Source organism: Barbus barbus, assembly GCF_936440315.1.
Source record: "Barbus barbus genome assembly, chromosome: 40".
In the NCBI taxonomy this organism is placed as follows: Eukaryota; Metazoa; Chordata; class Actinopteri; order Cypriniformes; family Cyprinidae; genus Barbus; species Barbus barbus.
Window position 1 is genome coordinate 25187981 of NC_136718.1, and position 13976 is coordinate 25201956.

Below are 13976 nucleotides of genomic sequence, written 5' to 3' on the forward strand. Positions count from 1 at the left end.
TTATAAATGTATGTGTTATAACTTAATTAGTTTATTGAAAGTTGTTTATAATATATGTATTAGAATTTATAGATTTATTTCTTTAAATTTTATAAAATATTTATTCATATTATATGATTTTTTATTTATTTATTAGAAATGAATTTATTTATTTTAAGCATTTGACATGTTTATGTATTTTCCCTTTATATATTTCAGGCTGCTTGTAGAAATGTCTAGCTCTAACCCCAACACCAATGGAGGTCCCAGTGCCAGCACCCCTGCAGCTGTGCCTACGACCCCGTCTGCATCTGCAACAGCTGGGACATCAGCTGCTTCAGGTGAGAAGGCTCAGTTGCTTGAAATTTTTTTTAGAAATTTAGAAAGCTTTTTTTAATCTTTAAAAGATGCATAAATAAACAAAACCTCATTGTGAAAATGTATAAAACTGCATTTTATTTGGATCCACTATTGCTGGAAAACACTAAGATTTGATGCTCTAAGTTGGATGATCTTAGGTCTTTATATCTGTACGTTTTCTCTCTCTTTCTCAGACAAGCTTCTGATGGTCCGTTCGGTCGACCTCCTAAAATCCAAGGATGGGCAGAACCGTCTCGAGCATCATACAGACACTTACTTCAGCGAAAAGCTGATCGTCCGCAGAGGACAGACCTTCCAGATGTGGATCGAGTTCTCCAGACCCTTCAACCCCAAATCAGACAAGCTGCAGCTGCAGCTGAAGTTAGGTGAGAGAGCCGCATTCACAAAACCTGTTTGACAACAGTCATTTTTTTGTTCTATTTAATCTCACAAGGTGCTCAGAAATGACTCATTTCACCTTTAAAGTGATCCGTGACTATCTTTCTATCTTTTCATTTGACACTTTCAAAGTCAACCATCTCTGCACATGACAGTCTCAAGTCTGGACTTGTCTGGATTCCCTCTTGCTGTTTGTTTTGAGTTTGTTTAGTGAATATTTTTCATGATTACTGCTGTACTTCCTTCTCATTCCCACCAGACACACATCTGACAGCGTGTTTATTTGCATTATTAGATCTAGGGACGTGTTGAGCAACATTTTTCTTAGACCTAGAATCAAAATCACCATTAAACTCACAGAAGAGCAGAATTGAAACCAGAATGAAATCAGCATCACAAGATTACACAAAATCAGGGGTATTATAGAGGTATTGTGTGTGTATATATATATATATATATAAAATAAAAACATTTTAAAAACTTGAATAATTTGAATTGGAAACTGGAATAAAATAAAATATGACAAAGACAGAAAGATGCCCAGACATTCTGATGGGTAGTTCAATTATCTTGCTCTTTATTCAGAAGAGAAGGACTGACAGATTAATCTTTTCATTCGTGATGGATGTGAGTCATGAAGTAGTTGGGTTTGGGCCAGGACTAGTTATTATGTAACCTAATCCATCTAATCCAGCTGCTCCTTGAGTCTCATTTATTAATGGATCTCCAGCTGAGCCACTGACAAATGATTTGATTAAACTAAATCATTAAAACGCTGTTCATTTAACATTTCTATGTCTTTGTGTTTTTGACACAGATCCCATCTTCACCAGTAATCCTGGGGTTCGCATCTCTGTCCCGTTAGTGGATGTCCTGGAAGATGGCCGCTGGGAGATGAAGATCGTGGAGCAGAAGGACAAACGCGTGCGGCTGGCGGTCAACACTCTTCCCACCGCCTCCATCGGCCGCTACAGGGTGACCGTCGAGTCTTTCTCACCAAGGGGCAGACTGTTGTTCCCCTGCACCCCAAACGACATCTACATGCTCTTCAACCCCTGGTGTGAAGGTATGGAGTCAACAAAAGACAAGCACACTCGTTTCCCCTCATTTACACTACCAGTCAAAAGTTTTTGAACCGTAAGATTTCTAATGTTTTTAAAGAAGTCTCTTCTGCTCAAGCCTGCATTTATTTGATCCAAAGTACAGCAAAAATTTGCATTCTATTGTAATACATTTTAAAATTTATTCATGTGATTTCAAAGCGGAATTTTCAGCATCATTGTGTCAGTCCTCTGTCGTGTGTGTCATGTGTTCCCGCCTTGTGTGTCCATATTTGGTTTGTTTCCTGTCCTTGTTAAATGTTATCATTAGTTAATTCTTGTCCAGCCGTGTTCGTCTCGTTATCTATGATTATCCCTTGTATATTAGTCCTGTGTGTTTAGTTAGATTTCGTTTGGTCTACTCGTTACTCCCCGGTGTATGATGTCTGCCCTGCCCTGCCCTGTCCTGCCCTGCCCTGCCCTGTCCTGCCCTGCCCTGCCCTGCCCTGCCCTGATGTCTCCAGTAAAAGTTATTATTTGAAGTTCTATCCTCGTCTGCGTGTTCCTGTGTCCTCCTCGTGTGTGCACCGTGACACATTGCTCCAGTCACACGATCCTTCAAAAATCATTCTAATATTCTGATTTGCTGCTTAAACATTTATTAATATTATGATGTTGAAAACAGAGTAGTTTTTTTTTTTCAGGTTACTTTGATGAATATGAAGTTCAGAATAACAGCATTTATCTGAAATATAAATATTTTGTAACATTATAAATGTCAATTTAAAGCATCCTTGCTACATAAAACTATGACTTTCTATAATTTCACCCCCCCACCCCAAAAACAATCACCAAAGAATCCGGAAAAAAATTTACTCTACTGTTTTAAATATTGATAATAACAACAACATGTGTTTTTAAAACAGCAAATCAGCATATTATGATTTCTGAAGAATCAGGCTGAAAATTTTCATTTGATCACATGAATAAATTACATTTTAAAATATATTAAAATAGAAAACTGTCATTTTAAATAGTAAAAATATTTCAAATTTTTACTGCTTTTGCTGTATTTTGGATCAAATAAATGCAGGCTTGGTAAGCAGAAGAGAGTTCTTTAAAAAACATTTAAAAAATCTTACTGTCCAAAAACCTTTGACTAGTAGTGTACATTAATGAAGTAACACCACATGGATCTGTCTCTCCTCAGATGATCCCGTGTATCTGGATAATGAAGCGGAAAGGAAGGAGTATGTTCTGAATAGCATGGGCAGAATTTACTACGGAACCGAGCAGCAAATTGGAGGCAGAACATGGAATTTTGCCCAGGTGAGGAAACTCAATTCTATTGTAGGGAGTGAAATTTATTTAATTAATTATTTAATTAATTTCTTATTTATTTGAATTTAAATTATTATGCAATAGTTTTATCAGTTTGAGCAGATTCTATTATAATCTATAATTCTACTGTCACGGTTATGGACTTTTTGCTGTGTTTTGTTGTGTTCCATGTTCTCCTGCCCTGTTTAGTTCTTGTCTCTCTAGTTTCTGATCTTGTCATTAGTTTGCTCGGTTACACATTAGTTGCAGGTGTGTCTTATTAATTGACCCATTATATATACTCCCTGTTTTGTTCTGTTGTCTGACAGTTATTTTCTTTATAATTATGTGTGCTATGTTTACTCCTACATTTCTCCTGTGTTTTTTCTTCGTGGATTTATGATTATTATAATAATAATTATAGTTATTATTATTATTTCAATTGCTATTTATAATTTGCAATTGTCTTATCCATTCTATTACTATATACAGTTCTGTTTTTGTTATTATTTCCACTATTAATATAATTTTTGTTGTTGCTATTATTATTATTATTATTATTTTATTTTATTTTTTTATTTTGAATTGTTTTATCAGTTTGAACAAATTATTTTATCTATAATTTTTTTATTATTATTATTGCTATTATGTTTGTTGTTATGTCTATTATTATTTTGCTGTTATTGTTATGTTTTTTAAATACATTTTAATCAGATTCAATGATTATTTGTGATTTCTATTATTATTATTGTTATTATACAATAGTTTTAGTTTGAACAGATTCTACTATTATCTTTAATTTGATTATTAATTTATTATTATCATTATTATTATTATTGCTATTATGATTGTTGTTATTCCCATATTTATTATTGTTGTTGTTATTTTTATGCTTTTTTTTTATCAATTTCAATCAGATTGTATGATTATTTCTGATTATATTATTACTTCCATTATTATATTTATTTTCAATCCCATTATTCATTTATTTATTTTTCTTTCATTATTTTTATCAGTTTGAACAGGACATCCTGGAAGCGTGTCTGCTTCTGCTGGAGAAGGGTCAGGTGACCGAATGGAGGGATCCAGTGATCGTGTCCAGAATGGTTTCTGCTCTGGTGAGTCACATTCACATGACATCGACATAGATTCATAAGAAATCATGAATATGAATTACAGTCGACAGCATGTGGTAGTTTTAGGTTCATAGGAATCTATCTTTTTCAAGACGGTGAATGTTAAACACCAGAGCCAGTGCTGTTTTGTTTACAGAAGCTTTCATCGAAACACACATTCTCCTCTGTCTCATCTGGCACAGTTTCAAGCATCATTAGTGTAGAGATATGTCCTTTAATTCTACAGACTTCTGCATTAATGGATATAGAACTGCAAAAAGGTCACAACGTCACATTTTACCTTTGCAGTCTCACTATCTGACTTTTTAAAGATTTGTTATAAATGTCGTACATATGTCATATGATGTGATTTCAAGTTTTCCTTTCTCTTTGGAGTGTTACAATCTGTTCATGCATAGATGAGATCCCTAAAGTGTGTGTGTGTGAGGGGAACAGGGTCACATCACAGTGGAGTGTACAGCCCGTCAGAAATCGTCTTAACTGCGGCTTGTGTGCAAATACATACGAGTATCATAACTGTGTCTTTTCATGCGACTCTGTTCCCCTTTTGAGCTTGAACTGATGGTAAAACTAACTTGAAAGCTGAAGCTCGTGATTAAGGAAAGGGGCGTTACATTTCCAACGTGTGCTTGTGGTGTTCGGCCAATCACAATGCACTGGGTCAGTTGGCCAATCAGAGCAGACTGGACTTGTTGGAAGGCGGGGCTTTGTAGAAAATTACGCGTTTGAGAGAGGCGGGGCATAGAAGACCTACAATAATGTACAGTATTTGAAACATAATGTTTTTTGAACATTAAAGCATGTCAACATATTCTAACATACCAAATACACAAAATAATGATCTTTAAAATAGCATCACATGACCCCTTTAAATAATCAATCTACTTCATAAACACAGTGAAATAACAGTTATGTTAAGTGATAGAAGTATAATAATGATATTATAAATATAGACTACTGTTTAAAAGTTTGTAGTCTGTTTTTTAATATTTTTAATATCTTTTCTTTTCTCCGAGGCTGCATTTATTTGATCAAAAATACAGTAAAAACAGCAATACTGTGAAATATTAAAATAACTGTTTTCTATGTGATTTATTCCTGTGATCAAAGCTGAATTTTCAGCATCATTAATCCAGTCTTTAGTGTCACATGATCCTTCAAAAATCATTCTAATATATTGATTTGCTGCTTTTTCTCATTATTATCAATGTTGAAATCAGTTCATATCTTTGTGGAAACGGTAAAACATTTAATTTTTTGGGATTCTTTGATCAATAGAAAGCTAAAAAGAACAGCATTTATTTGAAATAGAAATCCGCTGTAACATTATAAATGTCATGTTTTTGTCATTTTTGTTCCATTTAATGCATCCTTGCTATGTTACCCTGGAGCACAAACGCAGTCATGAGTAGCACAGGTATATTTGTAGCAATAGCCAACAATACATTGTATGGCTCAAAATTATTGTTTTTATTTTATTTATGCCATAAATCGTTAGGATATTAAGATCATGTTCCATGAAGATAGTATTTAAATTTCCTACTATAAATATGTCAAAACTTAATTTTTGATTAGTAATATGCATTGCTGAGAACTTAATTTGGACAACTTTAAATGCGATTTTCTCAGTATTTTGATTGTTTTTTTTCACCATCATATTCCAGATTTTCAAATAGTTGTATCTCAGACAAATATTGTCCTATCATTACATACATCAACGGAAAGCTTACAATCATACATCAATGGAAAGCTTATTTATTCAGCGTTCAGATGATACATAAATCTCAATTTTGAAAAATCGACCCATATGGCTGGTTTTGTGGTCCAGGGTCACATATAACAGTATTAATATATTTTTAATAAATTTACTGACCCCAAACTTTTGAACAATAATGTAAATTAAATACAGCACTAAAGAACATTTTAAAGAAACTTTTTATAAGCTACAGTTACAGAAATCTGCTTTATTCTGTTTTCATAAAAATACCTATGAAATTTGTCATTAAGTATAATTTTTTTTTTATTTACTATTTTTTATATAAAAGAACTATGTATCCTTAAACAATGTCTACAAGCAGCAGTTCAGTCTTCATACAATACATTCATTGCATAATCATTAGAAATTGATACTGATTTGATGTCATCATTTCCTGTTCTCACATCTTTTCTGACATTTTAAGATGAAGGACCTGTGAGGAACATAAAAATAAATGCATGATTCAAGAGCTGAAAAGCACCTGTTTTTGAAAAGCTTTTCTGTTCTTCTGTGACAGGTGAACTCCAATGATGACTGTGGTGTGCTGATGGGTAATTGGTCAGACAGCTTCGAAGGCGGGACGAGTCCCACTGCCTGGAGCGGGAGCGGTGACATCCTGAGACAGTATCACAAAAGCTTAGGGAAGCCTGTCAAATTCGGCCAGTGCTGGGTCTATGCAGGAGTCACCACATCTGGTACATTTTGGATTTCTCTTTTTGTCACTCGATAAATCAGAAAACACTGTCAACAGCCAGAAAAATCACTATATTTTAGGAATGAAATATAAATATATATTTATACATATAAATATAAATCAGTGTAAATTATATATGAACAAACCCTTCAGTAAAATCCTTCAGAATATAGAGAGGAATAAAACTGCTGTTTATTGTATGTACGTGCTGCTAAAGTGGAGAAAAAAATATTTAAAGTAGCATTACTATTATAGTATTATATAGTATTATAATTGAGATCAACAGCTGCAAATAGATAAAGTGCATTAATAATATCAGGAGAATGATATATGAACAAACCCCTCAGTAAAAACCTTCAGAATATAGAGAGGATTATGTTTGCTAAGTTTGGTGTTTGTAAGTGCTGCCAAAGTGGAGAAAAAACCCTTTAAAGATATGTTTTGTAATTGAAATCTACAAAATCAAATAGATAAAGTGTAATACAATAAACACTTAAAAGTGTATTTTAGAAGTTTTCTTCCCACTTGTCTGAAAGAAGATTCTGTTTTCACAAAAAATATCTATGAAATTTGGCAAAAAGTATGAAAGTAACAGTGAAAGATATCAAAAAGTTTACCATGTTTTTAGGAATAAAATGTTACATAAATCAGTATGAATGATATGCAGTATGAACAAACTATAGAGAAATAGAGAAAAACTTTTAAAGATATGTATTATAATTGAAATCTACAGCCGTAAATAGACAAAGTGCATTAATAATATCAGGAGAAGGAAATATGAACAAACCCCTCAGTAGAAACCTTCATAAATTAGAGAGGATTATGTTTGCTAAGTTTGGTGTTTGTAAGTGCTGCTGAAATGGAAAAAAAACTTTATAAGATATGTATTATAATTGAAATCTACAGCCATAAATGGACAAAGTGCATTAATAATATCAGGAGAATGAAATATGAACAAACCCCTCAGTAGAAACCTTCATAAATTAGAGAGGATTATGTTTGCTAAATTTGGTGTTTGTAAGTGCTGCTGAAATGGAGAAAAAACTTTATAAGATATGTATTATAATTGAAATCTACAGCCATAAATGGACAAAGTGCATTAATAATATCAGGAGAATGAAATATGAACAAACCCCTCAGTAAAAACCTTCATAAATTAGAGAGGATTATGTTTGCTAAGTTTGGTGTTTGTAAGTGCTGCTGAAATGGAGAAAAAACTTTATAAGATATGTATTATAATTGAAATCTACAGCCATAAATGGACAAAGTGCATTAATAATATCATGAGAATGAAATATGAACAAACCCCTCAGTAAAAACCTTCATAAATTAGAGAGGATTATGTTTGCTAAGTTTGGTGTTTGTAAGTGCTGCTGAAATGGAGAAAAAACTTTATAAGATATATATTGTAATTGAAATATACAAAAACAAATAGATAAAGTGCAATACAATAAACACTTAAAAGTGTATTTTAGATGTTTTCTAGTCTGAAAGAAGAGAAGTTATGGTAGCAAAATAGCTCAAAGTCATGAGTGTCTTGCCCTAACAAATCTTGGCAAAGCTGTTGACGTTCAGGGCAACTGCATCACTGTTTACAAGTTTTGCACTACTTACAGTTCAGAGTGTATAATTGTTTTTTGTAATGTTCTTTCCATTTCTCTCTCAGTGTTGAGATGTCTTGGTATTCCCACCCGTTGTGTGACCAACTTCAGCTCCGCTCACGACACGGACCTTTCCTTGACCACAGACGTTTATCTTGATGAGAAACTGGAGCTCATTAAAGAAGAGACCAGTGATTCTGTATGGTATGATAACAACCATCACCTTAAGTTCCTTTTACTGTCATTAATGTCATCAGTGTCAGATTCATGTTATACTTGGTCTCTCTGATCAGTGAAATGTATACTTGGGAGATTTTAAATTAAATTTTCATTAGCAACAGTTCTCAAATACAGCAATCATTACTCACACTTTACATTAATATGGCAGTTATTAATGTTAACTAAAACTAAAACCACTTGAAACAAAACAAAGGCTAACGAAATAACCTAAGCTTGTTTTATTTCATTTAGTTGCCAAGGCAACATTTCTAATTTAAATTTAAAGCACTAAAATAAATGAGTAAATAATGAACAATAAAACTCAACTAAAAATTAAACAAAACTTTATAGACATGTTTAAAAAACGAATAAAAAAATGACAAAAACAACAAAATAAATGTAAAATATTAACAAAAACTAGAATATATTTATGACATTAAAATAACACCGTATATAACACTTTAGTGTCACTTTCCTGTTTTTAATGTATTAGAGGTAGAATTGTTTTGGGGGGAACTAATAAATATGTTTAATAAACTAATGTTTAACAAAAACTTAACCTAGCATGAAATAGATAAAAAAATACGTTATTTCTTGGAATTTCATGGAATATAGAAATGCATCAGTTATTTTCTTAAATATTTAATTATAATATGTTTTGTACATTTCATTAATGTGTTTAATGTTTGTGTGAGTGACTGTTGTTAATAAATAATTTAACAACACAAAATCACACAAATCAGTGTTGAAAAAATGCTCTGATAGTGTTTAGTTTGAGGTTGATGGTCATGATTTTCTGAAGGTAAAGTGTCTCATTTCTAATTGTTAAAAAGAGTTTCAGTCCCTGTTTTAGTCAATGCTTGTTTAGGTGTATTTTTGTAAATTGGTGACTAACAATACACTCATGTTGGCTCTGTTGCTCTGTAGGAACTTCCACGTGTGGAACGAATCCTGGATGACCCGTCCAGATCTTCCACCAGGTAACGGTGGGTGGCAGGTGGTGGACGCGACCCCTCAGGAGCTCAGCCAGGGTTCACACCGCTGTGGTCCCACCCCCGTCTCCGCCGTCCGCAACGGAAAAGTCGACCTGAAATTCGACACTCCTTTCGTCTTTGCTGAAGTGCGTGCTTCATACAAACTTCTTTTCACCCTCATTTGTGTCTGATGACATTTCTTTGCATTTTTAATTTGGAGTCAAAACATCTACTGAATGGCTGAATTGGTTTCACTGTGCGTCTTAGGTGAACAGTGACAGAATCTACTGGCAGAAGAAACCTGATGGAAGTTTAAGTCAGGTTAATGTGGAGAAGAGCACCATCGGTCAGCGCATCAGTACTAAAGCTGTAGGATCTGACGCCCGCATGGACATCACACACCTCTACAAATACCCAGAAGGTACAAAACAAATGCATCTGGTCCAAAACCTAGAGCTGCCTTCCTTGACATCATTTCAAGGCATCATAGACATCATAGGCATCATATAACATCTGCTGATATTGCTATAATATTAGAGGTTAAAATGAATCCCAACTATTATATTCAACTGCTATTTATTTTCTGCTATAATTATTACTCTTAAATACAACTGACATTTCTGAAAGGACACTTCACATAAGATAGTTTCATAAACACTTAATTGTCTTCATGATAAATTTATTCAAACATACACCTATAAATAACAGTAAATATGCTTGTCTCTAGTGTTTTATAACTAACTGTAAACACTGGATATCTTTCCTGAGATAAATTAAGTGACATATTCACAAGCTGTATTACATTGTATCTTTCATCATTCCAATGTTCATTTATGTTTATTAAGCGCTATAAGTTGTGTTAAAATGGAAGATATGTATTGTTTGTATTGTTTGAATTTTGTTTCATAGGGTCAAATTAAGTCTGCTTTAGTGTAATTTTTTTTAAAATTGTTAATGCGTTGTTTAATAAAAAAAAAAAATATGATTAGATTCACGATACGTGCTCCAAAGTCCCGATCTGAATTAAAAGATTTGCCAACCATCTCTGAAATTCCGATCTAAATCAAATGATTTACGATATGCGTTCCGAAGTCCAGATCTTAATAATGACTCGTGAACCATCATTTAAGTTTGGGACGTATCACGAATCTTTCAATTTGTAAAATGATTTGCAAACCCACTCCTAAGTTCCAATCTAAATCAAATGATTCGTGAACCCACTCCATTTTGATGCAAATAAAAAGATTTGTGATACACAATCCTAAGTCCCAGTCTGAATCAAATGATTCATGATAAGTGCTACAAAGTCTTGAGCAAAATTATTTGTGATCACGTTGTCCCGATCTGAATCAAAAAATGTACAAACCCACTCCAATGTTCCGATCTAAATTATTCAGAATCCATGCTCCAAAGTTACAATCTGAATCAAATGATATGCGATCCGATTGGATGCTTCGAAACTGAACCACTTTGCAATGCAATGGTTTAACTGATTCAGAGTTTAGAAAATTTCTGGTCACCCATTACTACGTGCTTTTCATTAGAACCAGTGTCTAAATTTGAAAATTAATAGGTCTTTTAAACTGTTTTTGCTAGTAAATAGCTTTAAATCAGTTATCGAAGTCATGAGTTAGGGTTTGAATCAATCAGAGCAGTTCCAGCATAAATGACTCATTCAGTCTGTTCTTCTGCATTTTTCTTCAGGTTCAGAGGAGGAGCGCATAGCTGTGGAAACAGCCAGTCGTTTCGGCTCCAAGCCGACTTTTTATCCGTCGCCCACCGACAACGACGTGAGTATTGAGATCGTCATGGATGGGGCAGGACCTCGTATCGGTGGAGACGCCAAACTCTCCATTGTCCTGAAGAACACAAGCTCAAAACAACGCACGGCCAGTCTGCTGTATGAGGTGATGGTCATGTACTACACTGGAGTGCTGAAAGACACTGTGAAGAAGGACCGGATTCCTATTGACCTCAAACCGCAAGAGAGTGAGTGGAGTTTGACTATTAAACAGTCCCAGCAGAGACCTTTGTCTGTTTATTGTGCCTCATAATGTCTGAATCTGTAGCTGCGTTTGTCAAAAATCACTTGATGAGACCTGCTTACAGTAATGTAGTCCGGGGTAACGTGAAACAGTCTGTGTAGTGTGAGAGTCAATATAATGAAAGGGTGACCTCTGATGCAATCAGATGAAGGCCACAGACCGAATTTGTGACACATATAGTATGTAAACATACATTTTTATTTTGAATGGAATTAATCATGATTAATCATTTTGCAGCCCTATTTTTAATGGAATTTTCAATTAGATCCTGTTCATGAATCCATTCACAATCTGACTGACCTGATATGTATTTACTAATTAAAAATGTATGTGAGTGTGGGGACGATGAAATATTCAAATATTCATATTCAATATTCAATATTCAAAATCTGTACAAACATGGTGTTTCTTATTCTGAAAATGTAATGTGACAAATTGGTCACTCTTATGGGCAGAAAGCAAAGAGGAGGAAACCCAGGGTGGAGTACTCCGCAAAATGACAAATTGTTCTCATTATAATTGTTTTATCATTGTCATTAATGTCATGCTCCTTTGTCTCCCTTCAGCCAAGACTATTCCTTGGACTCTGCAGTATAACGAGTACATGAACCATCTGGTGGACCAGGGTGCTCTGATGCTCACGGTCACTGGTCGGATCAATCAGACCAAACAGATTCTAGCCACACAGTTCAACTTCAGACTGCGAACACCTGACCTCATACTCACAGTACGTCAATGAGTCACTAGTCTTGATTTGTGATGTACCATAACTAGTGTTGTCAAAATTAGCACATTAACGTAGGCAATTTGCCTGTATCATTTCATATTAAAGCGCAAATAAAACTACGAGCATGCATGTCAGATCCACGCCACGTTCAGCAGCGGCAGCTCTTAAAGTAATAGCAGCCAAATAACTTAATAACCCAGCTGCTGTGATGTCTGTTAATCCAAGAACAAAAGAAAAAGAGAAAATCAATAACATTTGTAGCTTTAAGGATTCATCTATATTTAATTTAGAATTTAGTGTTGATAGCATTCAATTTCTGTTTATTACCTAACTGCTGAAGGGAACAGGTAAATATGACATTTATTATACTGGGTTTATGAGAAGATTGTATTACGTTCAGTTACTGTAAATTAGTTGTTATTTTTTAAAGTCTATTAAAGGTTCAGATTGATAGCTCTTAAGTATACTGTGGTGTTAACTGACTATAGTCAATGGTTAAATATTAGGAAAAAAGAGCAATTTCCTAGAGATGTCAGAAGTATTGGTATCAGTGATACTCACCTCCAGATGCAATTAAACAAATATTAAAAAATACTGTCTTTGTTGTTTATACATTAATTTGAAGATTGAATGTGAAGTTATTGTAATATAAAAGTACATTTAAAAAAAAATAATGTTAGGTGGGATTAATCGTGATTATTCATAATTAATTTCAGAAAAAAATGTGCGATTTAGTTAATTATTTTTTAATCGATTGACAGCACTAATTATAACAGCAGTATATATGACTTGTGCACTATAGTCCATGTCTTCTAAAGTCACATGATTGTTTGTGTGAGGAACACACTACATTTAAATTAATTTCCTCAATTTTAGCTCAAATCTTATTCTCATTTCATTCTGCATCCATTGATCGTGTTTGTACTGTTTCAGCCTCTAGAGGAAGCTGTGGTGGGTAAAGAGTTGACCGTCAAGATCACGTTCCAGAACCCGCTGTCACAAGTATTGAAGAATGTTTTGTTCCGTATAGAGGGACTGGGAATGCAGAGCGTTAGAAAGATCGAACATGGGTAAGACTTTCAGTGTTTAACAGCATTTTCATTTCAGCCGTGATGTGTTTATGGTTAAAAACAGATGTAACGTACTACATTAAATATGATAAACTGTGTTTGAAGAGTAAAAAGCTTCTTGTAACGTTATATTCTGGTTCTTTCTGTCAGTGATGTGGAGAAGCTTGAGACTGTTACACTGATGGAGAAGTTTGTTCCTACCGTCTCCGGCTCTCAGAAGCTCCTGGCATCGATGGACTGCCGTCTGCTCACTCAAGTGCATGGATTTGCTGATATTGTGGTGAAACCAGAGTAAAAAATCAGTGTAAAGCCTTCTAATGGTGGTGATGGCGCAGTGGATAAGACACATGCCTTTGGTGTGAGAGACCCGGGTTCGAATCCACTGTGAGACACCAATACAACACTTAACCCCTAGTTGCTCCAGAGGTGTGCGACCTCTGACATATATAGCAATTGTAAGTCGCTTTGGATAAAAGCGTCAGCTAAATGAATAAATGTAAATGTAATGCTCTCTGTTTACTTATGAAAATGTTAACTTAAATACACTAATTTATATGAAACTGATGTAAAAATAAAGATCCTCCTTGTTCATATTTTGTCTCTCTGAACTAATGTTTATGTAAGCAGATGGTCATGAACTGAAGTCATTCTCTAAT

General features: G+C 34.1%; 1 protein-coding gene and 1 pseudogene across 2 annotated transcripts in view; one reads left to right on the top strand and one right to left on the bottom strand.

Annotated features, from left to right (window-relative positions):
- The window catches only part of LOC306859403 (E3 ubiquitin-protein ligase TRIM7-like), a 39196-nt pseudogene that overhangs the window by 18939 nt on the left and 6281 nt on the right, over positions 1–13976 (bottom strand). The gene's annotated exons all lie outside the window — the stretch shown is intronic.
- LOC306860026 (protein-glutamine gamma-glutamyltransferase K-like) lies at positions 212–13912 on the top strand (the record flags this gene model as incomplete). The annotated part of the gene is made up of 13 exons (XM_079401545.1): positions 212–320; positions 534–725; positions 1556–1804; positions 2989–3107; positions 4115–4216; positions 6508–6685; positions 8351–8489; positions 9432–9624; positions 9746–9899; positions 11183–11467; positions 12090–12250; positions 13184–13320; positions 13471–13912. 13 exons carry the CDS (start codon positions 212–214, stop codon positions 13613–13615), a joined length of 2163 nt encoding a protein of 720 aa, XP_079257671.1. The 3' UTR covers positions 13616–13912.